We start from the raw sequence: 26,750 nt of genomic DNA on the forward strand, positions 1-26,750 counted from the left end.
ACAACTAGACCTAGGTGATCTGTCTGGTATCTAGACAACTAGACCTAGGTGATCTGTCTGGTATCTAGACAACTAGACCTAGGTGACCTGTCTGGTATCTAGACAACTAGACCTAGGTGATCTGTCTGGTATCTAGACAACTAGACCTAGGTGATCTGTCTGGTATCTAGACAACTAGACCTAGGTGACCTGTCTGGTATCTAGACAACTAGACCTAGGTGACCTGTCTGGTATCTAGACAACTAGACCTAGGTGACCTGTCTATTATCTAGACAACTAGACCTAGATGACCTGTCTGGTATCTAGACAACTAGACCTAGGTGACCCGCCTGGTATCCAGACAACTAGACCTAGGTGACCTGTCTGGTATCTAGACAACTAGACCTAGGTGACCTGTCTGGTATCTAGACAACTAGACCTAGGTGACCTGTCTGGTATCTAGACAACTAGACCTAGGTGATCTGTCTGGTATCTAGACAACTAGACCTAGGTGACCTGTCTGGTATCTAGACAACTAGACCTAGGTGACCTGTCTGGTATCTAGACAACTAGACCTAGGTGATCTGTCTGGTATCTAGACAACTAGACCTAGGTGACCTGTCTGGTATCTAGACAACTAGACCTAGGTGACCTGTCTGGTATCTAGACAACTAGACCTAGGTGACCTGTCTGGTATCTAGACAACTAGACCTAGGTGACCTGTCTATTATCTAGACAACTAGACCTAGATGACCTGTCTGGTATCTAGACAACTAGACCTAGGTGACCTGTCTGGTATCTAGACAACTAGACCTAGGTGACCTGTCTGGTATCTAGACAACTAGACCTAGGTGATCTGTCTGGTATCTAGACAACTAGACCTAGGTGACCTGTCTGGTATCTAGACAACTAGACCTAGGTGACCTGTCTGGTATCTAGACAACTAGACCTAGGTGACCCGCCTGGTATCTAGACAACTAGACCTAGGTGACCTGTCTGGTATCTAGACAACTAGACCTAGGTGACCTGTCTGGTACCTAGACAACTAGACCTAGGTGATCTGTCTGGTATCTAGACAACTAGACCTAGGTGATCTGTCTGGTATCTAGACAACTAGACCTAGGTGATCTGTCTGGTATCTAGACAACTAGACCTAGGTGACCTGTCTGGTATCTAGACAACTAGACCTAGGTGACCTGTCTGGTATCTAGACAACTAGACCTAGGTGACCTGTCTGGTATCTAGACAACTAGACCTAGGTGACCTGTCTGGTATCTAGACAACTAGACCTAGTGATCTGTCTGGTATCCAGACAACTTGACCTAGGTGATCTGTCTGGTATCTAGACAACTAGACCTAGGTGATCTGTCTGGTATCTAGACAACTAGACCTAGGTGACCTGTCTGGTATCTAGACAACTAGACCTAGGTGACCCGCCTGGTATCTAGACAACTAGACATAAGGGACCCGCCTGGTATCTAGACAACTAGACCTAGGTGACCTGTCTGGTATCTAGACAACTAGACCTAGGTGATCTGTCTGGTACTACTATGTGTGACTGTAGCCACTAACTGTGATGTATAACTATGTGAGACTGTAGCCACTAACTGTGGTGTATAACTATGTGAGACTGTAGCCACTAACTGTGGTGTATAACTATGTGTGACTGTAGCCACTAACTGTGATGTATAACTATGTGTGACTGTAGCCACTAACTGTGATGTATAACTATGTGTGACTGTAGCCACTAACTGTGATGTATAACTATGTGAGACTGTACGCCACTAACTGTGGTGTATAACTATGTGAGACTGTAGCCACTAACTGTGGTGTATAACTATGTGTGACTGTAGCCACTAACTGTGTGATGTATAACTATGTGAGACTGTAGCCACTAACTGTGTGTATAACTATGTTGACTGTAGCCACTAACTGTGTGTATAACTATGTGAGACTGTAGCCACTAACTGTGATGTATAACTATGTGAGACTGTAGCCACTAACTGTGTGTATAACTATGTGAGACTGTAGCCACTAACTGTGATGTATAACTATGTGAGACTGTAGCCACTAAACTGTGTGTATAACTATGTGAGACTGTAGCCACTAACTGTGGTGTATAACTATGTGTGACTGTAGCCACTAACTGTGATGTATAACTATGTGTGACTGTAGCCACTAACTGTGTGTATAACTATGTGGACTGTAGCCACTAACTGTGTGTATAACTATGTGAGACTGTAGCCACTAACTGTGGTGTATAACTATGTGAGACTGTAGCCACTAACTGTGGTGTATAACTATGTGAGACTGTAGCCACTAACTGTGTGTATAACTATGTGTGACTGTAGCCACTAACTGTGATGTATAACTATGTGTGACTGTAGCCACTAACTGTGGTGTATAACTATGTGAGACTGTAGCCACTAACTGTGATGTATAACTATGTGTGACTGTAGCCACTAACTGTGGTGTATAACTATGTGTGACTGTAGCCACTCACTGTGATGTATAACTGTGTGTGACTGTAGCCACTAACTGTGGTGTATAACTATGTGTGACTGTAGCCACTAACTGTGGTGTATAACTATGTGTGACTGTAGCCACTAACTGTGATGTATAACTATGTGTGACTGTAGCCACTCACTGTGGTGTATAACTATGTGTGACTGTAGCCACTAACTGTGATGTATAACTATGTGTGAGACTGTAGCCACTAACTGTGGTGTATAACTATGTGTGACTGTAGCCATCACTAACTGTGTGTGTATAACTATGTGTGACTGTAGCCACTAACTGTGGTGTATAACTATGTGAGACTGTAGCCACTAACTGTGGTGTATTATAACTATGTGAGACTGTAGCCACTAACTGTGGTGTATAACTATGTGTGACTGTAGCCACTAACTGTGATGTATAACTATGTGTGACTGTAGCCACTAACTGTGGTGTATAACTATGTGTGACTGTAGCCACTAACTGTGATGTATAACTATGTGTGACTGTAGCCACTAACTGTGGTGTATAACTATGTGTGACTGTAGCCACTAACTGTGTGTATAACTGTGTGACTGTAGCCACTAACTGTGTGTATAACTATGTGTGACTGTAGCCACTAACTGTGGTGTATAACTATGTGTGACTGTAGCCACTAACTGTGTGTATAACTATGTGTGACTGTAGCCACTAACTGTGGTGTATAACTGTGTGTGACTGTAGCCACTAACTGTGTGTATAACTATGTGTGACTGTAGCCACTAACTGTGATGTATAACTATGTGTGACTGTAGCCACTAACTGTGTGTATAACTATGTGTGACTGTAGCCACTAACTGTGGTGTATAACTATGTGTGACTGTAGCCACTCACTGTGATGTATAACTATGTGTGACTGTAGCTACTAACTGTGGTGTATAACTATGTGTGACTGTAGCCACTAACTGTGGTGTATAACTATGTGTGACTGTAGCCACTCACTGTGATGTATAACTATGTGTGACTGTAGCCACTAACTGTGGTGTATAACTATGTGTGACTGTAGCCACTAACTGTGGTGTATAACTATGTGTGACTGTAGCCACTAACTGTGGTGTATAACTATGTGTGACTGTAGCCACTAACTGTGGTGTATAACTATGTGTGACTGTAGCCACTAACTGTGTGTATAACTATGTGTGACTGTAGCCACTAACTGTGGTGTATAACTATGTGTGACTGTAGCCACTAACTGTGATGTATAACTATGTGTGACTGTAGCCACTAACTGTGGTGTATAACTATGTGTGACTGTAGCCACTAACTGTGGTGTATAACTATGTGTGACTGTAGCCACTAACTGTGTGTATAACTATGTGTGACTGTAGCCACTAACTGTGGTGTATAACTATGTGTGACTGTAGCCACAACTTGTGTGTGTATAACTACTGTGTGACTGTAGCCACTAACTGTGATGTATAACTATGTGTGACTGTAGCCACTAACTGTGGTGTATAACTATGTGAGACTGTAGCCACTAACTGTGGTGTATAACTATGTGTGACTGTAGCCACTAACTGTGATGTATAACTATGTGTGACTGTAGCCACTAACTGTGATGTATAACTATGTGTGACTGTAGCCACTAACTGTGGTGTATAACTATGTGTGACTGTAGCCACTAACTGTGTGTATAACTATGTGTGACTGTAGCCACTAACTGTGGTGTATAACTATGTGTGACTGTAGCCACTAACTGTGATGTATAACTATGTGTGACTGTAGCCACTAACTGTGGTGTATAACTATGTGTGACTGTAGCCACTAACTGTGATGTATAACTATGTGTGACTGTAGCCACTAACTGTGATGTATAACTATGTGTGACTGTAGCCACTAACTGTGGTGTATAACTATGTGTGACTGTAGCCACTAACTGTGGTGTATAACTATGTGTGACTGTAGCCACTAACTGTGGTGTATAACTATGTGTGACTGTAGCCACTAACTGTGGTGTATAACTATGTGTGACTGTAGCCACTAACTGTGATGTATAACTGTGTGTGACTGTAGCCACTAACTGTGATGTATAACTATGTGTGACTGTAGCCACTAACTGTGGTGTATAACTATGTGTGACTGTAGCCACTCACTGTGGTGTATAACTATGTGTGACTGTAGCCACTAACTGTGGTGTATAACTATGTGTGACTGTAGCCACTAACTGTGATGTATAACTATGTGTGACTGTAGCCACTAACTGTGATGTATAACTATGTGTGACTGTAGCCACTAACTGTGGTGTATAACTGTGTGTGACTGTAGCCACTAACTGTGATGTATAACTATGTGTGACTGTAGCCACTAACTGTGGTGTATAACTATGTGTGACTGTAGCCACTAACTGTGTGTATAACTATGTGTGACTGTACCACTACTGTGTGTATAACTATGTGTGACTGTAGCCACTAACTGTGGTGTATAACTATGTGTGACTGTAGCCACTAACTGTGGTGTATAACTATGTGTGACTGTAGCCACTAACTGTGATGTAGTATAACTATGTGTGACTGTAGCCACTAACTGTGGTGTATAACTATGTGTGACTGTAGCCACTAACTGTGATGTATAACTATGTGTGACTGTAGCCACTAACTGTGATGTATAACTATGTGTGACTGTAGCCACTAACTGTGGTGTATAACTGTGTGTGACTGTAGCCACTAACTGTGGTGTATAACTATGTGTGACTGTAGCCACTAACTGTGATGTATAACTATGTGTGACTGTAGCCACTAACTGTGATGTATAACTATGTGTGACTGTAGCCACTAACTGTGATGTATAACTATGTGTGACTGTAGCCACTAACTGTGATGTATAACTATGTGTGACTGTAGCCACTAACTGTGATGTATAACTGTGTGTGACTGTAGCCACTAACTGTGATGTATAACTATGTGTGACTGTAGCCACTAACTGTGGTGTATAACTATGTGTGACTGTAGCCACTAACTGTGATGTATAACTATGTGTGACTGTAGCCACTAACTGTGTGTATAACTATGTGTGACTGTAGCCACTAACTGTGATGTATAACTATGTGTGACTGTAGCCACTAACTGTGGTGTATAACTATGTGTGACTGTAGCCACTAACTGTGGTGTATAACTATGTGTGACTGTAGCCACTAACTGTGATGTATAACTATGTGTGACTGTAGCCACTAACTGTGATGTATAACTATGTGTGACTGTAGCCACTAACTGTGATGTATAACTATATGTGAGACTGTAGCCACTCACTGTGATGTATAACTGTGTGTGACTGTAGCCACTAACTGATGTATAACTATGTGTGACTGTAGCCACTAACTGTGGTGTATAACTATGTGTGACTGTAGCCACTCACTGTGATGTATAACTATGTGTGACTGTAGCCACTAACTGTGATGTATAACTATGTGAGACTGTAGCCACTAACTGTGGTGTATAACTATGTGTGACTGTAGCCACTAACTGTGATGTATAACTATGTGTGACTGTAGCCACTAACTGTGATGTATAACTATGTGTGACTGTAGCCACTAACTGTGATGTATAACTATGTGTGACTGTAGCCACTAACTGTGGTGTATAACTATGTGAGACTGTAGCCACTAATTGTGATGTATAACTATGTGTGGCTGTAGCCACTAACTGTGGTGTATAACTATGGGTGACTGTAGCCACTAACTGTGATGTATAACTGTGTGTGACTGTAGCCACTAACAGTGATGTATAACTATGTGTGGCTGTAGCCATTAACTGTGGTGTATAACTATGTGTGACTGTAGCCACTAACTGTGATGTATAACTATGTGTGACTATAGCCACTAAATGTGGTGTATAACTATGTGTGACTATAGCCACTAACTGATGTATAACTATGTGAGACTGTAGCCACTAACTGTGTGTATAACTGTAGCCACTAACTGTGGTGTATAACTATGTGAGACTGTAGCCACTAACTGTGATGTATAACTATGTGAGACTGTAGTCACTAACTGTGGTGTATAACTATGTGAGACTGTAGACAGACAGACCATCGACAAATGCTGACTTGACCATCAGATGGTGGGCTAAAAATATGGAAATGCTGTAGGGTTCAGGTACACATTTTCTGACTCAGATATGAAACCTGACCTTCATGGGTACTCGTTCCACCCCTCAATGTTTCTGGCCAAATTTAGTGATGTCTATAGTCCTACAATGTTGTTTTTATATACAAACCTGTCCTCTGTTTCTGGCCAAATTTAGTGATGTCTATAGTCCTACAATGTTGTTTTTATATACAAACCTGGTCCTCTGTTTCTAGTCCTACAATATTGTTTATATATACAAACCTGGTCCTCTGTTTCTAGTCCTACAATATTGTTTATATATACAAACCTAGTCCTCTGTTTCTAGTCCTACAATATTGTTAATATATACAAACCTGGTCCTCTGTTTCTAGTCCTACAATATTGTTTATATATACAAACCTGGTCCTCTGCTTCTAGTCATACAATATTGTTTATATATACAAACCTAGTCCTCTGTTTCTAGTCCTACAATATTGTTTATATATACAAACCTGGTCCTCTGTTTCTAGTCCTACAATATTGTGTATATACACAAACCTAGTCCTCTGTTTCTAGTCCTACAATATTGTTTATATATACAAACCTGGTCCTCTGTTTCTAGTCCTACAATATTGTTTATATATACAAACCTGGTCCTCTGTTTCTAGTCCCACGTGCTCCTCCTCTGTGATTTCTGAAGTGTCTGGCTCCTGTAGACCTTGTTGTTTTATTAGATTGAGAGCAATTTTTCCTGCTTCTACAAAATATAAAAGTTTACTTTGAGTTAACCTCCAATGATCAAAAACTGTTTGATAAAATTAACATCAAAACTGGTAGATACACATCAAAACTGGTAGATACACACATCAAAACTGGTATACACACATCAAAACTGATAGATATACACATCAAAACTGGTAGAAACACATCAAAACTGGTAGATATACACATCAAAACTGGTAGAAACAAATCAAAACTGGTAGATATACACATCAAAACTGGTAGATTCACACATCAAAACTGGTATACACACATCAAAACTGGTAGATATACACATCAAAACTGCTAGATACACACATCAAAACTGCTAGATACACAAATCAAACCTGCTAGATATACACATCAAAACTGCTAGATACACACATAAAAACTGGTAGATATACACATCAAAACTGGTAGATACACACATCAAAACTGCTAGATACACACATCAAAACTGGTAGATATACACATCAAAACTGCTAGATACACACATCAAAACTGGTATACACACATCAAAACTGCTAGATATACACATAAAAACTGGTAGATACACATAACAAGGGCCCAATGGGCTCGAATCACTCACCTGCTATCTGGTAATCATGCATGGATCAAACTTAACAAATAGAAAAGAGAATAAGAATTCATATCATGCTCAAGCACGTTAGAGGCCCCTTTGCCTCTTGGTAATTAAGAAGAAGACTTTTAAAAATTTCATCCTATATGACCCCTGTGCCCTTGAATGAAGGTCAAGGTCATTCATTTGAACAAACTTTGTAGTCCTTCTTCCCAGCATGTCACAGACCCAATAACAGGTCCCAAGGCCTTTTGGTTATTGAGAAGAAGTCATTTCATGATTTAAGCCTTTTTGACCCCTGTGACCTTGAATAAAGGTCAAGGTCATTCATTTGAACAATCCAGGTAGTCATTTATCCCAGCATGCCAAAGGCCCAATATCAGGTCCCTAGGCCTCTTGGTTATTAAGAAGAAGTTGTTTAAAAATGTTATCCTACTTGACCCCTGTAACCCTGAATGAAGGTCAAAGTCATTCATTTGAATAAACTTTGTAGCAGTTCATCCCAACATGTCACAGGTTCTATATCAGGTCTCTAGGCCTCTTGGTTATTAAGGAGAAGTCGTTTTACGATTTTAGCCTATTTGAAACCTGTAACCTTGAATGGATGTCAAGGTCATTAATTTTAACAAACTTGGTAGCCTTTTATCCCAGCATGCCACTGGCCCAATATCAGGTCCCTAGGCCTCTTGGTTATTAAGAAGAAGTCCTGTAAAGATTTAACTCTATTTGACCCCTGTGACCTTGAATCAATGTCAAGGTCATTCATTTGAACAAACTTGGTAGCCCTTCATCCCAGCATGTCACAATCGAAGTATCAGTTGGAAGCCCTTCATCCCAGCATGTCACAGGCCCAATTTCAGGTCTCTAGGCCTCTTGGTCATTAAGAAAAAGTCTTGTAAAGATTTTCACCAATTTGACCCCTGTGACCTTGAATGAACGTCAAGGTCATTCATTTGAACAAACTTTGTAGCAGTTCATCCCAGCATGATTTAAGTCAAATTTCAGGACTCTAGGTCTCCAAGTTTTGGATAAAAAGTTGTTTAAATGGAAAAGTTGATGCCAAACAGAGGACGGACGCTGCACCACGCCATAAGCTCACCTGATACACATCAAAACTGTTAGATACACATTAAAACTGGTAGATATACATATCGAAACTGGTAGATATACACATCGAAACTGGTAGATATACACATCGAAACTGGTAAATACACACATCAAAACTGGTCAATACACACATCAAAACTGGTAGATATACATATCAAAACTGGTAGATACACACATCAAAACTAGTAGATACACACATCAAAACTGGTAGTGATTGACTTACCTATCAGTGTGATGGATTGACCACTCTCCACAGCTGAAGTAATTGACTTACCTATCAGTGTGATGGATTGACCACTCTCCACAGCTGAAGTAATTGACTTACCTATCAGTGTGATGGTTTGACCATTCTCCACGGCTGAAGTGATTGACTTACCTGTCAATGGGATGGTTTGACCACTCGCCAAGGCTGAAGTGATTGACTCACCTGTCAATGGGATGGTTTGACCACTCTCCACGGCTGAAGTGATTGACTTACCTGTCAATGGGTGGTTTGACCACTCGCCACAGCTGAAGTGATTGACTTACCTGTCAATCGGATGGTTTGACCACTCGCCACGGCTGAAGTGATTGACTTACCTGTCAATGGGATGGTTTGACCACTCTCCACCGCTGAAGTGATTGACTTACCTGTCATTGAGATGGTTTGACCACTCTCCATGACTAAAGTGATTGACTTACCTGTCAATGTGATGGTTTGGCCACTCTCCACAGCTGAAGTAATCATGCCACCTTCAGATGTTGTAATCATTGTGATGCCTTGACTCTCCAGCCAACTCAGGGCATCATTATTGTTGACACCTGTACAAATCAGATACCATCAATATGTCATGAGGACCAATGCATGTCGTGATACCATCAATATGTCACGAGGACCAATGCATGTCGTGATACCATCAATATGTCACGAGGACCAATGCATGTCGTGATACCATCAATATGTCATGAGGACCAATGCATGTCGTGATACCATCAATATGTCATGAGGACCAATGCATGTCGTGATACCATCAATATGTCATGAGGACCAATGCATGTCGTGATACCATCAATATGTCACGAGGACCAATGCATGTCGTGATACCATCAATATGTCATGAGGACCAATGCACGTCGTGATACCATCAATATGTCATGAGGACCAATGCATGTCGTGATACCATCAATATGTCATGAGGACCAATGCATGTCGTGATACCATCAATATGTCATGAGGACCAATGCATGTCTTGATACCATCAATATGTCATGAGGACCAATGCACGTCGTGATACCATCAATATGTCACGAGGACCAATGCATGTCGTGATACCATCAATATGTCATGAGGACCAATGCACGTCGTGATACCATCAATATGTCATGAGGACCAATGCATGTCGTGATACCATCAATATGTCATGAGGACCAATGCATGTCGTGATACCATCAATATGTCATGAGGACCAATGCATGTCGTGATACCATCAATATGTCATGAGGACCAATGCATGTCGTGATACCATCAATATGTCATGAGGACCAATGCACGTCGTGATACCATCAATATGTCATGAGGACCAATGCATGTCGTGATACCATCAATATGTCATGAGGACCAATGCATGTCGTGATACCATCAATATGTCATGAGGACCAATGCATGTCGTGATACCATCAATATGTCATGAGGACCAATGCACGTCGTGATACCATCAATATGTCACGAGGACCAATGCATGTCGTGATACCATCAATATGTCATGAGGACCAATGCACGTCGTGATACCATCAATATGTCATGAGGACCAATGCATGTCGTGATACCATCAATATGTCATGAGGACCAATGCACGTCGTGATACCATCAATATGTCACGAGGACCAATGCATGTCGTGCTACCATCAATATGTCATGAGGACCAATGCATGTCGTGATACCATCAATATGTCATGAGGACCAATGCATGTCGTGATACCATCAATATGTCATGAGGACCAATGCATGTCGTGATACCATTAATATGTCACGAGGACCAATGCATGTCGTGCTGTTAACAGAGTAAGCTAGGGTATGCTTCTTTCTGATGTAATCACATTAGGCATTATCCCCCGCGCCCTGTAGTAAGCATAAAACTCAAATACATCAAGGTTAAAGTAACAATTATTCAAGTATAACATTAAATGTATGCGAGTATTGTAAAACTGTCAAGAAAATAACAGCAGGTAACAAAAAGAAAAGAAAAGGGTTTTCTTTTATAGAATTTCCATGGTAACGGAAACAATTCCCAAAATGGAAGGTCCGAAATAGCAAAAGGCACAACTAGAGCACTTGTCTGATGTATACAGAAAGTTTTATTGAGCTGCATTTTATGGTTTTGGAGTTATAATCCGGAAACAAAAGGAAACAGTAATTTGGTATTTTTGACTATGTTTCCATGCTAACGGAAAAAAATTCCCAAAATGGAAGGTCTTCAATAGCAAAAGGCACAACTAGGGCACTTGTCTGATGTATACAGAAAGTTCAAGGAGCTGCGTTGAACGGTTTTGGAGTTGTAGCCCAGAAAAGGATCTTGGATGGACAGAGCCTGCTTTTTGCAGGGGATAATTATATAAATAACCGTCCTGGGGGCATGAAATTTTTCAAAGAGAGGGTATTTAATAGAACACAAAATTTCAGACTTAAAAGTTTGTCAGATCAAAGTACTGAAAGTTTTGGGACTTAAACCTAAAAAAACATACAAATAATGAATTCTGATTTGCATTGATTATATAAATGATAAATATCAATGCATAATAGCATGGTCATAAATTGTTATCAAATTGCAAGGGTAAAGAAATTGTTTATTTTCTTTTTCTTTCTACTCAATACAAAGAACATGCGTTATGATACAATAATGTATTTGATATCAGTGAACAACATGTCATGATCATGCATACACATCATGAAAATTTTAAGTAAGTTGGACAACTAGGAATTCCAGGTAATTAGTGTTGTTTTATAAATACAAACACTCTATTATAAGATGACAATTTATTTAATTCTTCATAAACACTAAAAATATTTATTAGTATCAAATCACAAAATACATTACAGAAGATTCCTGGACTGTAAGTCAATGATATAATATCCCCTTCTCTCATTCTTTTGAGAAAAATTGGCAACAAAGTTGTGGCTCTATCATTTTGTTATTACGTATTTTGTATTTATCATATCCCTTTATTGCAATCTTCAGTCTGACAACATAAAATATCAAATTGATGTTATCCTAATCTTACTTCTTTGTGCATATATACAGATTGTTTCTTTCATTCCTGCATATTTAATAACAAGGGCCAGATTGGCCCAAATAGCTCAACTGATATCTGGTAATCATGCACGGTTCATACTTAACAAATAGGAGAGTGAATAAGTATTTATATCATGCCCCAGCACGTTGGAGGCCCCTAGGCCTCTTGGTTATTATATGGATGTATTCTTGTGAGGTTTCAGTCCCGTTGAAGCAGGGTTGCCACCCCCCAGAGATGTCAAAGTGGGAGATCTCCCACAAAAGTGGGACATTTTGCGCTGCGTCATTTTATCGACATTTACATGTTTGCACAACAATTAAAATATAACAAAACAACACTTGTTGTCTTCTGCTTATTTATCTTCCAAAACAAATAAAAAAAAAACTAGTCTGATTTAAATTAATTAAACATGTTTTACAATTATGGATAATGAAACAATGTACTTAATTTTCATAACAACATAAGTTCTAATTTCAAAAAATATTTCTAGACCTGTTACACTAATAGGCCTAAATGTAACTTAAAAATCTAATCTGATAGAGAGACAAAAAAGTTAAATTTCATTGAAATTTGATTTATTTAAATTCAAAATTTACTATTATTTCTTTCATTATTTGATCAATATTTTGTCTAAAATTTACACCAAATTCCTGGGAAAATAATCCCATTTTTTTTTTCTTAAAGTAAAATCCTGAAAATTTATGCCAATATCAGGATCTAGCAATTACAATTACCCAAAATGGCGGCCATTACAATTGCAAAGTTTGTTTACATTGGAAAGTTAGCCTAGGCCTATTCAACATTCAAAACGTGAGTAAATCATTTACAGTTATAAGCAGTGTTTGTTTTTGAAGTAATACTCATTATCTATAATACACAACATTCCTTGAAAGGCCAGATGATTGTTTTCCAAGCGGCTGGTTGACCTCCTACGTACGTACGTAACACGAGTGAATGTGACATGAAGCCAAGCAGGCTGCTAATTAGGGCCGCTGGGGTGTTAGCCAGGGAGTGTTCACACCTCTTTTGTTTACTTATCTATCATATCAGTGTCCCACTGCCTGGTGGTTTGTTAAGTTATGTCTAGGGCTGACGAATTTAATAATTTAACCGTATGAAGAAAAATCTGGATTTGCTGATGTTTTTGGTTGGTGGGAGGAATTATCGTAAAACGTGAGTTTTCGTCTCACGTCGCGTGAGATAAGTTTTCGAGGGAGAAATTGTTCATTATCGTGAGTCTCCCACCGAGAATGTGAGAGGTGGCAACCCTGATTGAAATCTCGTTTCGACATAGATCAATGAAGTTATGAGATTTTCAAATAAAATCTATCAATATCTGTAGCAATTTGCCAGTTGCAAATTTTGTCAAAAAACTACATTTCTATTTTTAGTAGATTTTTTTATACGGGGATTTTAAGAAATAGCCCATTTGGCGGCCATTTTGAAATTGTGTCTTTTTTCGCTTTGAGTAGAGCCACAGTTTTACCATTTTTTACTGAATTTTTTTTTACTTAAATCATCATTGCGCCAGTATTTTTTGCTGTATCGGGGTAATTTTTGCTGTAAAACTTTACTGGGTTCGTGGTAATTAAAATATTGAGCATTAATGTGTGAATTGATACAATTTTGTCACTTTATTTTTGCATTTAATGATAATTTGAGCACTTCTATTTTTTCTTCTAAAATACCGAAAAATAACAAATAATCAAATGTGGCAAAAAAGTAAGTGCATGAACCCCCCTATTTTCTGCCTTATTTAGAAAGAACAACCCTTTCCCTGTGGATATACAAAATATTAACAAAAGTTTAACACCAGAACTTTTTCTATAAAGGGTTAAATTTGACAAAAATGGCTGAAAATAGTGCATTTTGAAGCTCAAAATTAAGGGGTAGGGGAGGCATATGTTGTTATTCTGAGAAAAAATATTAGTCTTATTAATCAAAACTGGTATTTTTTTAAAGAAGACTACTGGAAAATAAATTCTACAAACATCCATACATATCAAACATCTCATTAGGAAATTATGGCTTTAATCTCTTGTGTATATGGTCAAAACGACAAAATTCCCATAAAATATTTTGTCAACTAGGTATCTTGGAGTGACAATAGCTCGAAAACGAGCACACAGACATATGTTTTTTCTTCCATTTTCTTTTATGGTATGAACTCCTGTTTCCAAAAATCTATATGAGAAAAAAAGTTTAATACAAGAAATTTTTGACTTCTCAGGGAGTACATCCTTAAGAAGAAGTCGTTTAAAGATTTTGGAATATTGGCCCCTGTGACCTTGAATGAAAGTCAAAGTCATTCATTTGAATAAAATTGGTAGTCCTTCATCCCAGCATGTCACAGGCCCAATATCAGGTTCCTAGGCCCCTTGGGTATTAAGAAGTTGTTTAAAGATTTTAGCCTATTTGGCCCCGTGACCTTGAATGAAGGTCAAGGTCATTCATTTGAAAACAAGAGCTGTTGGAGAACAGCAAAGCTCGCCTATTCAGAAGAAGTTGATGTTCAAGTATTTACTATTTAAACATCGAAATATGACAAATTAACACACTCAAAAAACCCCTAAAGGGCCCCAAATTGATTGTATTATCACGTTCAGCATCCATACACATTAGGAAAATAAAATCATAAACATTTATGATGACTTAAGCTTAAACAATTGACGAAACAGAAACTTGCTCAAAAACTTTAACGTAAAATGGGACGCCAACGCTGACGCAGACGCCGGGGTGACAACATTAGCTCCCCTATTCTTCGAATAGGCGAGCTAAAAACTTAGTAGCCCTTTATCTCAGCATGCTTCAGACCCAATATCAGGTTTCTAGGCCTCTTAGATATTCACAAAAAAACGTTTAAAGATTCTAGCCTATTTGACCTGTGACCTTGAATGAAGATCAAGGTCATTCATTTGAACAAACTTGGTAGCCCTTCATCCTTGCATGCCGCAAGCCCAATATGAGTATACCCTAGGCCTTTTGGTTCTGGAGAAGAAGTTGTTTAAAGATTTTAGCCTATTTGACCCCTGTGACCTTGAATGAAGGTCTGAATGAAGGTCAAGGTCATTCATTTGAACAAACTTGGTAGCCCTTCATCCCAGCATGCTGAAGGCCAAATATCAGTACCCTGGGCCTTTCAGTTATTGAGAAGTTGTTTGAATGAAAAGTTTACATATGGGGGATGGCGTACGGCGGAATTTTTAGAATATTTGACCCCAGAAATGCCACTTTATTGGTTTATTTGCATGCAAACGAACATCACTTAAATACTCAGTGAACCTTTCCTTCACAGATCTTTCAGTTTAACCAACATATACAGTTACATTGTATTTACCGTATTTTTGCGTGTATAGTGCGCACCCGCGTATAGTGCGCAGGTACGTTTTTGAGTTTCATTTTGAAAAAAAACAAGAGATCCCAGAGGGATCTTGGCGCCCACCAAAGAATGATCTATGTCTGACAAACGTATATAGTGCGCACCCGCGTATAGTGCGCAGGTACGTTTTTGAGTTTCATTTTGAAAAAAAAACCAAGAGATCCCAGAGGGATCTTGGCGCCCACCAAAGAATGATCTATGTCTGACAAACGTATATAGTGCGCACCCGCGTATAGTGCGCAGGTACGTTTTTGAGTTTCATTTTGAAAAAAAAACCAAGAGATCCCAGAGGGATCTTGGCGCCCACCAAAGAATGATCTATGTCTGACAAACGTATATAGTGCGCACCCGCGTATAGTGCGCAGGTACGTTTTTGAGTTTCATTTTGAAAAAAAAAACAAGAGATCCCAGAGGGATCTTGGCGCCCACCAAAGAATGATCTATGTCTGACAAACGAAATAGGGATCTTTTCTCTGCTTTTAAAACTTTCACTACATGTTATTACATATGGAGAAAGATCCTTTGAGTACTTTCTGAGACATAACAGTAACAAACTTCAACTAGAAATTGTCATAGACAATTTGGCAGGCTTTTCACTATATTTAGTTCATGGGTTTTGAAGTTGTAACCAATAAATGACCTTGACTTTCAGCCCTGAATAAAAGTGTTTTAGTGAAGATCTGCATGAATTTTGATCAGCCGAAGAGAACACTCATCTTAATCCAATTCATATTTCCAAATTACTTTGAATTAGTGATTAACTTCACGACTAGAACGAATAATCATACCCTGCCTCCACTCCGGTTCCCGGCAGGGTATGAATTCCACCCCGTTGCCGCTAGTGTTGCAAGCCCCGATGTGATCCACATCGGGCACTTTGAGACTGATAAAAATATATTTTTCAGGTATTATCCTTATGTAACTGTATTGTTCTGACAACTATGATCAATATTCAATTCACAAACCTTTCGATTATAATCTTTCATCAACTATTAGTGGTAAAATCCAAGGCAAACACAACACATGTATAATTCTGTTCAAATACGCCGCCATGTTTGTATTTACCGGAAACCGTGACGAAATGAAACACTCAACAGGTAAAATATGTTTAAAAGTTTTAAAAAGCCAACAAACTAAGAATAAATATGGTGAAACTGAACAAATGTAAGTATTATTAAGAATTAAGCAAAAATGAATTTTTAAAGTTCATGTTAAAAACTTTGTAACATTTATTTCTTTCGTAGTGAAAATTTGTAGGTCATTCCATATATGGTACTAGGTGCCATATTTGGAGCGCGAGACTTCTTCTAACGAGAAGCATCATGGCGGCCAAGTGAGCCGTGTCGGAGATGTGAGCCATTCAAAAGTGCTTCAAAACATAATTTAGACATGGAGGTGGGTAAATAAATAATCATTTTATGTTAAAAATGTTTGATATTGTTGAATTTAATTAAAAAATTACATGACACACATGAAATGCAACATTTTCACCGCTGGATGTTTTGCAACACTACAGGCAATGGGACGGAATCGTAGCTCTGACGACGACCATCTCTCAGAAATCTTCCGTCCGTCGTTCAGAGCTACGTCATCGCAGCTACTTCACGACTTGCTTACCAACATATGAACAAGGGTAATCACTTATAAAGAAATATACTGTTACATAGGTTTTTTAGGAGGAGTTATCTTTCTTTGCACAGATTAACCTCTGTCTCAAGAAGAAATATGAAATAAAATGGAGACTACGGCTTCAAATTTGACCCGTACTTCAAACCGGAAGTTGACATTTTGAGCCCACCATCATCAGATGACTTTATAGCCCATCCCCTGTACATCTTATATATGAAATATGATGATCCTAGACCTTACAGAACTTCAAGAGAAAAGTTTTCAAGTTTATTGTTTAAAACAGGACCTTTAACATTTGACCCTTACCGAAAACCGGAAGTTGCCATTTTTTGTAATAACATGTAGAGAGAAAAAGTTTATGCTTAAGATTATCTGCAAAAAATACTATTGGATGAAATCTGTGAAAAGAACTGTTAGTGAGTTATAAGCATTTTTAAATTTTAAGATATGACGTCATAGCGGCCATTTTGTTTTTTTGATGATGATGAAAATCATATCAAACGTTAAAGAACATTAGAGGGGTCTTTTCTATAGCAATTGCAGACTATATTAGTCATTCAGTTCGACAATATATAATGTTAACATTTTGGCGGGAATTTAGCAAAGATCAAAGGATTGTTCAAAATGGCATACAGCATTAACCAGAAATGCTACTGAAAAATAAAAGACACCAAATTCATCAGAATGACATTCTGCATCGATATATAAAAAGAAATTTCGCAAAATCAAAAAAAAAAAAATTCGTGAACTTTGACCCCATAGCGAACTTTTTTGTTTGACCTTTGACCTTATTGCTGTAATTAAATAATAGTTAGTCTGTTATACGATCTACATGAAACATCAAAAATATTTGCTGTATCTTCAACGGTTTTAGAGTTATGGCTGTTTTAAACTTTTAAGGTATGACGTCATGGCGGCCATCTTGGATTTTTGACCTACTTAAAAATGTTGCGGTCACCCCTTCAACTCATGCCATACAATATAATGAAAAGCCCTAATTATCAAAATCCATGATGGCTACCTGTCGGCCATCTTTTTGACGATCAGTCCGAAAATGCAATATGTACAAATAAGGTCCTAGTGGAACTTACATATAAAATTTGAGACATATCACTTCAGTACTTTCTGAGAAATAGTGGTAACAAGCTTCAACTATCCAAATTCAAGATGGCAGCCTGTCGGCCATCTTGTTCATCGATCGGTACCAAAATGCAATATGCATAACCAGGGACCTAGGGGAACCTGCAAATAAAATTTGAGACAACTTATGAATTGCCGGTGACAGTATAATGAAGATCTCAACAATGATGATTTTACAATCAAATAATTAATCATACCTTGTGTAATTCCAAGTGATATCAATCAAGTCTATTGTGTATCTGATAGACATTTAGATTTAATCATTGTCCAAGATATTAGCTGGAAAGGCGACTGAGTAGGCTAATCAACCACAGTGGCCGCAATATTTGTGTACTGACTGCACACTTCCGTATTTTCAATTATTTCAATTAGTATTGAAATTAGGATGAGATCTTACAGAACCATTTCAAAAGATGGTAATAAGAGTAAATTTTACAATCATACCATCATTTATAGTGCCAATTGGTCAGTGTTAATGTAAGAAGGTTTTAGTTTCGTATTTAATTTGCTGGCTCTGCATGTGGCCATTACACTCACTTCCGTAAATATTTGCAAGTTCATTAGTTTTCACATGCTGGAGAAACATATTTATAAGGTAATCTTTTTAATGTGAAGAATCAATTACACACTTATACATTGTTTCAAGCTCCAGACTATCTTCCTTTAGATTTGGAGATACCTTACTGAAGATTCACGATCGTAACATGTGTCCGGTCATGAATACATGTGCTCCCAAAACGGATTTTCAAAGAATTAAAGATAGAAATTTCAAGTGATGTTTTCCTTTCATATTGAATATATGAATTGATCATTTATTAAAGATACAAGTTTTTAATCATAACCCTGTCATGTGTACAGAATGTTACTTCACACTTTAGCTAGGACCTGCCAATCAGTGATCATGACCCAGAGCCTAGCCATGCATATAGTGCCACCCAAACTTTTCACTTGGTAATTTATGAAAATCAAAGTACTCAAAGTACTGCAAATACAACGCAGCAGAAAGAGAACAAGTGATCCCAGAGGGATCTTGGCGCCCACCAAAGAATGATCTATGTCTGACAATGGAAGGATGGATCTTTTCTCTACTTTTTAAACTTTTTCAAACATATACTACACATAAAATTTGAGACAGATCGCTTCAGTACTTTCTGAGAAATTGCAGTAACAAACTTCAACGATCAAAATCCAAGATGGTTCTTTGGCAGTCATCTTGTTGATGATCGGTCCCAAATCGCAATATGCACATCTAGGGCCCTAGGGGAACCTACATGTGAAATTTGAGAATGATCCATTCAACACTTTCTGAGAAATAGCTATAACTACGATGGCCCATATCAGCCGACATGGCAACTGCTTTACTAAACTGTAGTTGTACACACATTTGTGGTGATTGTCATGGCAACTGCTTTAGTAAAAAGCACTTGCCAACAAGTTTTGTCATTTTACTCGTTTGGCAACTGCTTTACTAGAGTAACTGTTTTGTCATCCTTACGCGTGGCCCATATCAGCCGTATTGGTGAGTGTCTGGCTTTTGAGACAATTAACATTCCACGCCGATATCAAGCCGAGTTTAATGCCGTACAGGTGTGCTGATTAAATGACCTTTGAAACCAAAACAATATTTTACGACACTTTTCTTGGTAGAATCATTGGTAGGTAACGCAAAATGTCTGCATGTTGTTCGGCATCAATTAAAAACCTATCAACCAATTTTCATTGAGATCGGAGACCGAAACCTGAAAACAGGAAGTGGGCCAGCTAAAATTAAGAAAATTTCCCCATTTGGGGCCCCACCACTCAGCCCCTAGGAGTCGGACCAGGCTCATTTATATAAAATATGATTGTCCTTCCCCAATGATGTTTTACACCAAATATAGATGAAATCCATCCAAGGATGAAGGAGGAATAGGATTTTAAAGCTGAAATAAAGAAAATTTGCCCTTTTGGGGCCCCACCCCTCAGTCCCTAGGGGTCGGACCATGCTCATTTATATAAAATATGATTGTCAGTCCCCAATGATGTTTCACACCACATATGGATGAAATCCATCCAGGGATGAAGGAGGAGTAGGATTTTAAAGCTGAAATTAAGAAAATTTGCCCTTTTGGGGCCCCACCCCTCAGCCCCTAGGGGTCGGACCAGGCTCATTTATATAAAATATGATTGTCCCTCCACAATGATGTTTCACACCAAATAAGGATGAAATCCATCCAGGGATGAAGGAGGAGTAGGATTTTAAAGCTAAAATTAAGAAAATTTGCCCTTTTGGGGCCCCACCCCTCAGCCCCTAGGGGTCGGACCAGGCTCATTTATATAAAATATGATTGTCCCTCCCCAAGGATGTTTCACACCAAATGTGGATGAAATCCATCCAGAGATGAAGAAGGAGTAGGATTTTCAAGTTAAAATTAAGAAAATTTTCCCTTTTGGGGCCCCACCCCTCAGCCCCTAGGGGTCGGACCAGGCTCATTTATATAACATATGATTGTCCCTCCACAATGATGTTTCACACCAAATATGGATGAAATCCATCCAGGGATGAAGGAGGAGTAGGATTTTCAAGCTAAAATTAAGAAAATTTGCCCTTTTGGGGCCCCACCCCTCAGCCCCTAGGGGTCGGACCAGGCTCATTTATATAAAATATGATTGTCCTTCCCCAAGGATTTTATCACACCAAATATGGATGTAATTCACTCAAGGGTTTAGGAGGTGTAGGAGTATTTTTGTATAAATAGTTTTACGCACGATGCACGGCGTACGGCGCACGACGACGGACGAAACACGATGACAATAGGTCATCCTGACCTTCGGCCAGATGACCTAAAAATCCAAGATGGCTGCCTGGCGGCCATCTTGTTGACCGATTGGTCCCAAAACGCAATATGCACATCTAAGTCCGTAGGGGAACCTACATATGAAATTTGAGACAGATCCCTTCAGTACTTTCTGAGAAATAGAGATAACAAACTTTAGATATCAAAATCCAAGATGGCTGCCTGGCGGCCATCTTGTTCACCGATCGGTCCGAAAATGCAATATGCACAACAAGGGCCCTATAGGGGAACATACATATGAAATTTGAGAAAGATCCCTTCAGTATTGTCTGAGAAATAGGGATAACAAACTTTAACTATCAAAATCCAAGATGGCCATCTTGTTGACCAATCGGTCCCAAAACGCAATATGCATAACTAGGTCCCTAAGGGAACCTACATATGAAATTTTAGACAGATCCCTTCAACACTTTCTGAGGAATAGCGATTACAAACTTTAGCTATCAAAATCCAAGATGGCTGCCTGGCGGCCATTTTGTTGACCGATCGGTCCCAAAATGCAATATGCACAACAAGGGCCCTAGGGGAACCTACATATGAAATTTGAGACAGATCCCTTCAGTACTTTCTGAGAAATAGCGATAACAAACTTTAACTTTCAAAATCCAAGATGGCTGCCTGGCGGCCATCTTGTTGACTGATCCGTCCCAAAATACAATATGCACAACTAGGGCCCTAGGGGAATCTTTATATGAATTTTGAGACAGATCCCTTTGGTACTTTCTGAGAAATAGCGATAACAAGAATTGTTAACGAACGGAGGGACGGACGGACCACGGACCACGGACAAAAAGCGATTTGAATAGCCCACCATCTGATGATGGTGGGCTAAAAATAGAATGAAATCAAATGAATTTCCAAAATCAAAATATATAAACCATATTATAAAGACTTTAAAATCAATTATTTCAAGAACATTCAACTGATCACAGAAAATACATATGTTTTGTTTGACATTTTTCTTAATTAAAGTTCCTACATGAAAATTACAAAGAAAACAAACAAGTTTTTATCCTTATTATACTCTTGTTTCTTATGTTGCACATACACTTATTTTGGTAAAACCATGCACATATGAGGGCAGCCTTATAAGTTATTTTGCCTTAACCTCAGATCTGTGTTTAACAGTCATTTAAAAACATTATTTTAAAGTACACAAAAAGGGCATATGATTAGTTTACTTTAAAACTCTTATGTCTATAAGCCTTAGATAGTAAGTCCAATTTGAATGATCATTAACAGAGATTATGTAAGTTGGACAGAGGAGTCACCAGCAGGCAATTGCAACAGTTGACCTAGATGGGCTGTGTATTATATAACACTCTGTGTATTCTATACACACTCTGTGTATTCTACCAATCAGAAGGCAGTCTTCCCATGACTGCTGATTGGTCCAAAGGAATATTATTCAATGAATAGGGAATTTATGAATGGAAGTTTATGAATGAAATGGTTCAAGAGGTCACCACTAGATGTCATTGTAGGGCAAGTCCTACTCAGTCCTACAAATTATGGTAAACCGGATAGCATTAATACAAACGCTAGTCGCGTTGTATTAAAAACTGTGCAATATACGTGCAAAAATACAGTATTGCAATTTATACATACACTGTATTCGACCCAATAAGCGCCCCTCCCCCTTTTCTATGCTTCATTTTCACTTAATTTGAATTAAATGCAGACTGAAAATATGAAAATTTTGTTGGTTTTCTTACCAATTTCTTTTGCAAATTGATTTATGGCTTACTTTGTAGAATATTTTTATGAAATGCAAGTCCAAATTTGTTTATATTAAGTGCCCCCAAGTTGCTTGGGTAGAATATGGTACAACATTCCGTGTAATAGCTTTTGTCATAGACAACATTCTTTTCTATTTTATATCATATGGCAGTATACGTGCAAGTACCAATGGGAACCTATTGCTAGAGAATCCTAGTATATATACGTGAGTACCAATGGGAACCTATTGCTAGAGCATCCTAGTATATGTGAGTACCAATGGGAACCTATTGCTAGAGCATCCTAGTATACGTGAGTACCAATGGGAACCTATTGCTAGAGCATCCTAGTATATGTGAGTACCAATGGGAACCTATTGCTAGAGCATCCTAGTATACGTGAGTACCAATGGGACCCTATTGCTAGAACATCCTAGTATACGTGAGTACCAATGGGAACCTATTGCTAGAGCATCCTAGTATACGTGAGTACCAATGGGAACCTATTGCTAGAGATCCTAGTATACGTGAGTACCAATGGGAACCTATTGCTAGAGCATCCTAGTATATGTAAGTACCAATGGGAACCTATTGCTAGAGCATCCTAGTATATGTGAGTACCAATGGGAACCTATTGCTAGAGCATCCTAGTATACGTGAGTACCAATGGGAACCTATTGCTAGAGAATCCTAGTATATGTAAGTACCAATGGGAACCTATTGCTAGAGCATCCTAGTATACGTGAGTACCAATGGGAACCTATTGCTAGAGCATCCTAGTATACGTGAGTACCAATGGGAACCTATTGCTAGAGCATCCTAGTATACGTGAGTACCAATGGGAACCTATTGCTAGAGCATCCTAGTATATGTAAGTACCAATGGGAACCTATTGCTAGAGCATCCTAGTATATGTGAGTACCAATGGGAACCTATTGCTAGAGAATCCTAGTATACGTGAGTACCAATGGGAACCTATTGCTAGAGCATCCTAGTATACGTGAGTACCAATGGGAACCTATTGCTAGAGAATCCTAGTATATGTAAGTACCAATGGGAACCTATTGCTAGAGCATCCTAGTATACGTGAGTACCAATGGGAACCTATTGCTAGAGAATCCTAGTATATGTGAGTACCAATGGGAACCTATTGCTAGAGAATCCTAGTATATGTAAGTACCAATGGGAACCTATTGCTAGAGCATCCTAGTATAGTGAAGTACCAATGGGAACCTATTGCTAGAGCATCCTAGTATACGTGAGTACCAATGGGAACCTATTGCTAGAGCATCCTAGTATACGTGAGTACCAATGGGAACCTATTGCTAGAGCATCCTAGTATACGTGAGTACCAATGGACATGGAACCTATTGCTAGAGCATCCTAGTATACGTGAGTACCAATGGGAACCTATTGCTAGAGCATCCTAGTATATGTGAGTACCAATGGGAACCTATTGCTAGAGCATCCTAGTATACGTGAGTACCAATGGGAACCTATTGCTAGAGCATCCTAGTATACGTGAGTACCAATGGGAACCTATTGCTAGAGCATCCTAGTGAGTACCAAGGGAACCTATTGCTAGAGCATCCTAGTATACGTGAGTACCAATGGGAACCTATTGCTAGAACATCCTAGCATACGTGAGTACCAATGGGAACCTATTGCTAGAGCATCCTAGTATATGTGAGTACCAAAGGGAACCTATTGCTAGAGCATCCTAGTATATGTAAGTACCAATGGGAACCTATTGCTAGAGAATCCTAGTATATGTAAGTACCAATGGGAACCTATTGCTAGAGCATCCTAGTATACGTGAGTACCAATGGGAACCTATTGCTAGAGCATCCTAGTATATGTGAGTACCAATGGGAACCTATTGCTAGAGCATCCTAGTATACGTGAGTACCAATGGGACCCTATTGCTAGAACATCCTAGTATACGTGAGTACCAATGGGAACCTATTGCTAGAACATCCTAGTATATGTGAGTACCAATGGGAACCTATTGCTAGAGAATCCTAGTATATGTGAGTACCAATGGGAACCTATTGCTAGAGCATCCTAGTATATGTGAGTACCAATGGGAACCTATTGCTAGAGCATCCTAGTATACGTGAGTACCAATGGGAACCTATTGCTAGAGAATCCTGTATAGTAGTACCAATGGGAACCTATTGCTAGACACCAATAGAGTATGGACAGGGACCTATTGCTAGAGCATCCTAGTATATGTGAGTACCAATGGGAACCTATTGCTAGAGCATCCTAGTATATGTGAGTACCAATGGGAACCTATTGCTAGAGCATCCTAGTATACGTGAGTACCAATGGGAACCTATTGCTAGAGCATCCTAGTATATGTGAGTACCAAAGGGAACCTATTGCTAGAGCATCCTAGTATATGTAAGTACCAATGGGAACCTATTGCTAGAGCATCCTAGTATACGTGAGTACCAATGGGAACCTATTGCTAGAGCATCCTAGTATATGTGAGTACCAAAGGGAACCTATTGCTAGAGCATCCTAGTATATGTGAGTACCAATGGGAACCTATTGCTAGAGCATCCTAGTATACGTGAGTACCAATGGGAACCTATTGCTAGAGCATCCTAGTATACGTGAGTACCAATGGGACCCTATTGCTAGAGCATCCTAGTATACGTGAGTACCAATGGGAACCTATTGCTAGAGATCCTAGTATATGTGAGTACCAATGGGAACCTATTGCTAGAGCATCCTAGTATACGTGAGTACCAATGGGAACCTATTGCTAGAGCATCCTAGTATATGTGAGTACCAATGGGAACCTATTGCTAGAGCATCCTAGTATACGTGAGTACCAATGGGAACCTATTGCTAGAGCATCCTAGTATACGTGAGTACCAATGGGAACCTATTGCTAGAGCATCCTAGTATACGTGAGTACCAATGGGAACCTATTGCTAGAGCATCCTAGTATATAGTGAGTACCAATGGGAACCTATTGCTAGAGCATCCTAGTATATGTGAGTACCAATGGGAACCTATTGCTAGAGCATCCTAGTATACGTGAGTACCAATGGGAACCTATTGCTAGAGCATCCTAGTATACGTGAGTACCAATGGGAACCTATTGCTAGAGCATCCTAGTATATGTGAGTACCAATGGGAACCTATTGCTAGAGCATCCTAGTATATGTGAGTACCAATGGGAACCTATTGCTAGAGACATCCTAGTATATGTGAGTACCAATGGGAACCTATTGCTAGAGCATCCTAGTATACGTGAGTACCAATGGGAACCTATTGCTAGAGCATCCTAGTATACGTGAGTACCAATGGGAACCTATTGCTAGAGCATCCTAGTATACGTGAGTACCAATGGGAACCTATTGCTAGAGCATCCTAGTATATGTGAGTACCAATGGGAACCTATTGCTAGAGCATCCTAGTATATGTGAGTACCAATGGGAACCTATTGCTAGAGAATCCTAGTATATGTGAGTACCAATGGGAACCTATTGCTAGAGCATCCTAGTATACGTGAGTACCAATGGGAACCTATTGCTAGAGCATCCTAGTATATGTGAGTACCAATGGGAACCTATTGCTAGAGCATCCTAGTATACGTGAGTACCAATGGGAACCTATTGCTAGAGCATCCTAGTATACGTGAGTACCAATGGGAACCTATTGCTAGAACATCCTAGTATATGTGAGTACCAATGGGAACCTATTGCTAGAGCATCCTAGTATATGTGAGTACCAATGGGAACCTATTGCTAGAGCATCC

The 26,750-nt window shown here is 39.1% G+C and overlaps 1 protein-coding gene across 1 annotated transcript in view; it reads right to left on the minus strand.

Annotated features, from left to right (window-relative positions):
* Positions 1 to 6,562: 6,562 nt before the first annotated feature.
* The window catches only part of LOC138305871 (GA-binding protein subunit beta-1-like), a 50,191-nt gene continuing 30,003 nt past the window's right edge, over positions 6,563 to 26,750 (minus strand). Inside the window, exons 7-9 of the mRNA XM_069246133.1 lie at positions 9,684 to 9,803; positions 7,207 to 7,313; positions 6,563 to 6,574 (exon numbers count right to left, since the gene is read on the minus strand). Of these exons, the coding sequence (XP_069102234.1) occupies positions 6,563 to 6,574; positions 7,207 to 7,313; positions 9,684 to 9,803 (239 nt within the window). The remainder of the gene's footprint in view (positions 6,575 to 7,206; positions 7,314 to 9,683; positions 9,804 to 26,750) is intronic.

Source organism: Argopecten irradians, chromosome 13 (assembly GCF_041381155.1).
Source record: "Argopecten irradians isolate NY chromosome 13, Ai_NY, whole genome shotgun sequence".
Classification (NCBI taxonomy): Eukaryota; Metazoa; Mollusca; class Bivalvia; order Pectinida; family Pectinidae; genus Argopecten; species Argopecten irradians.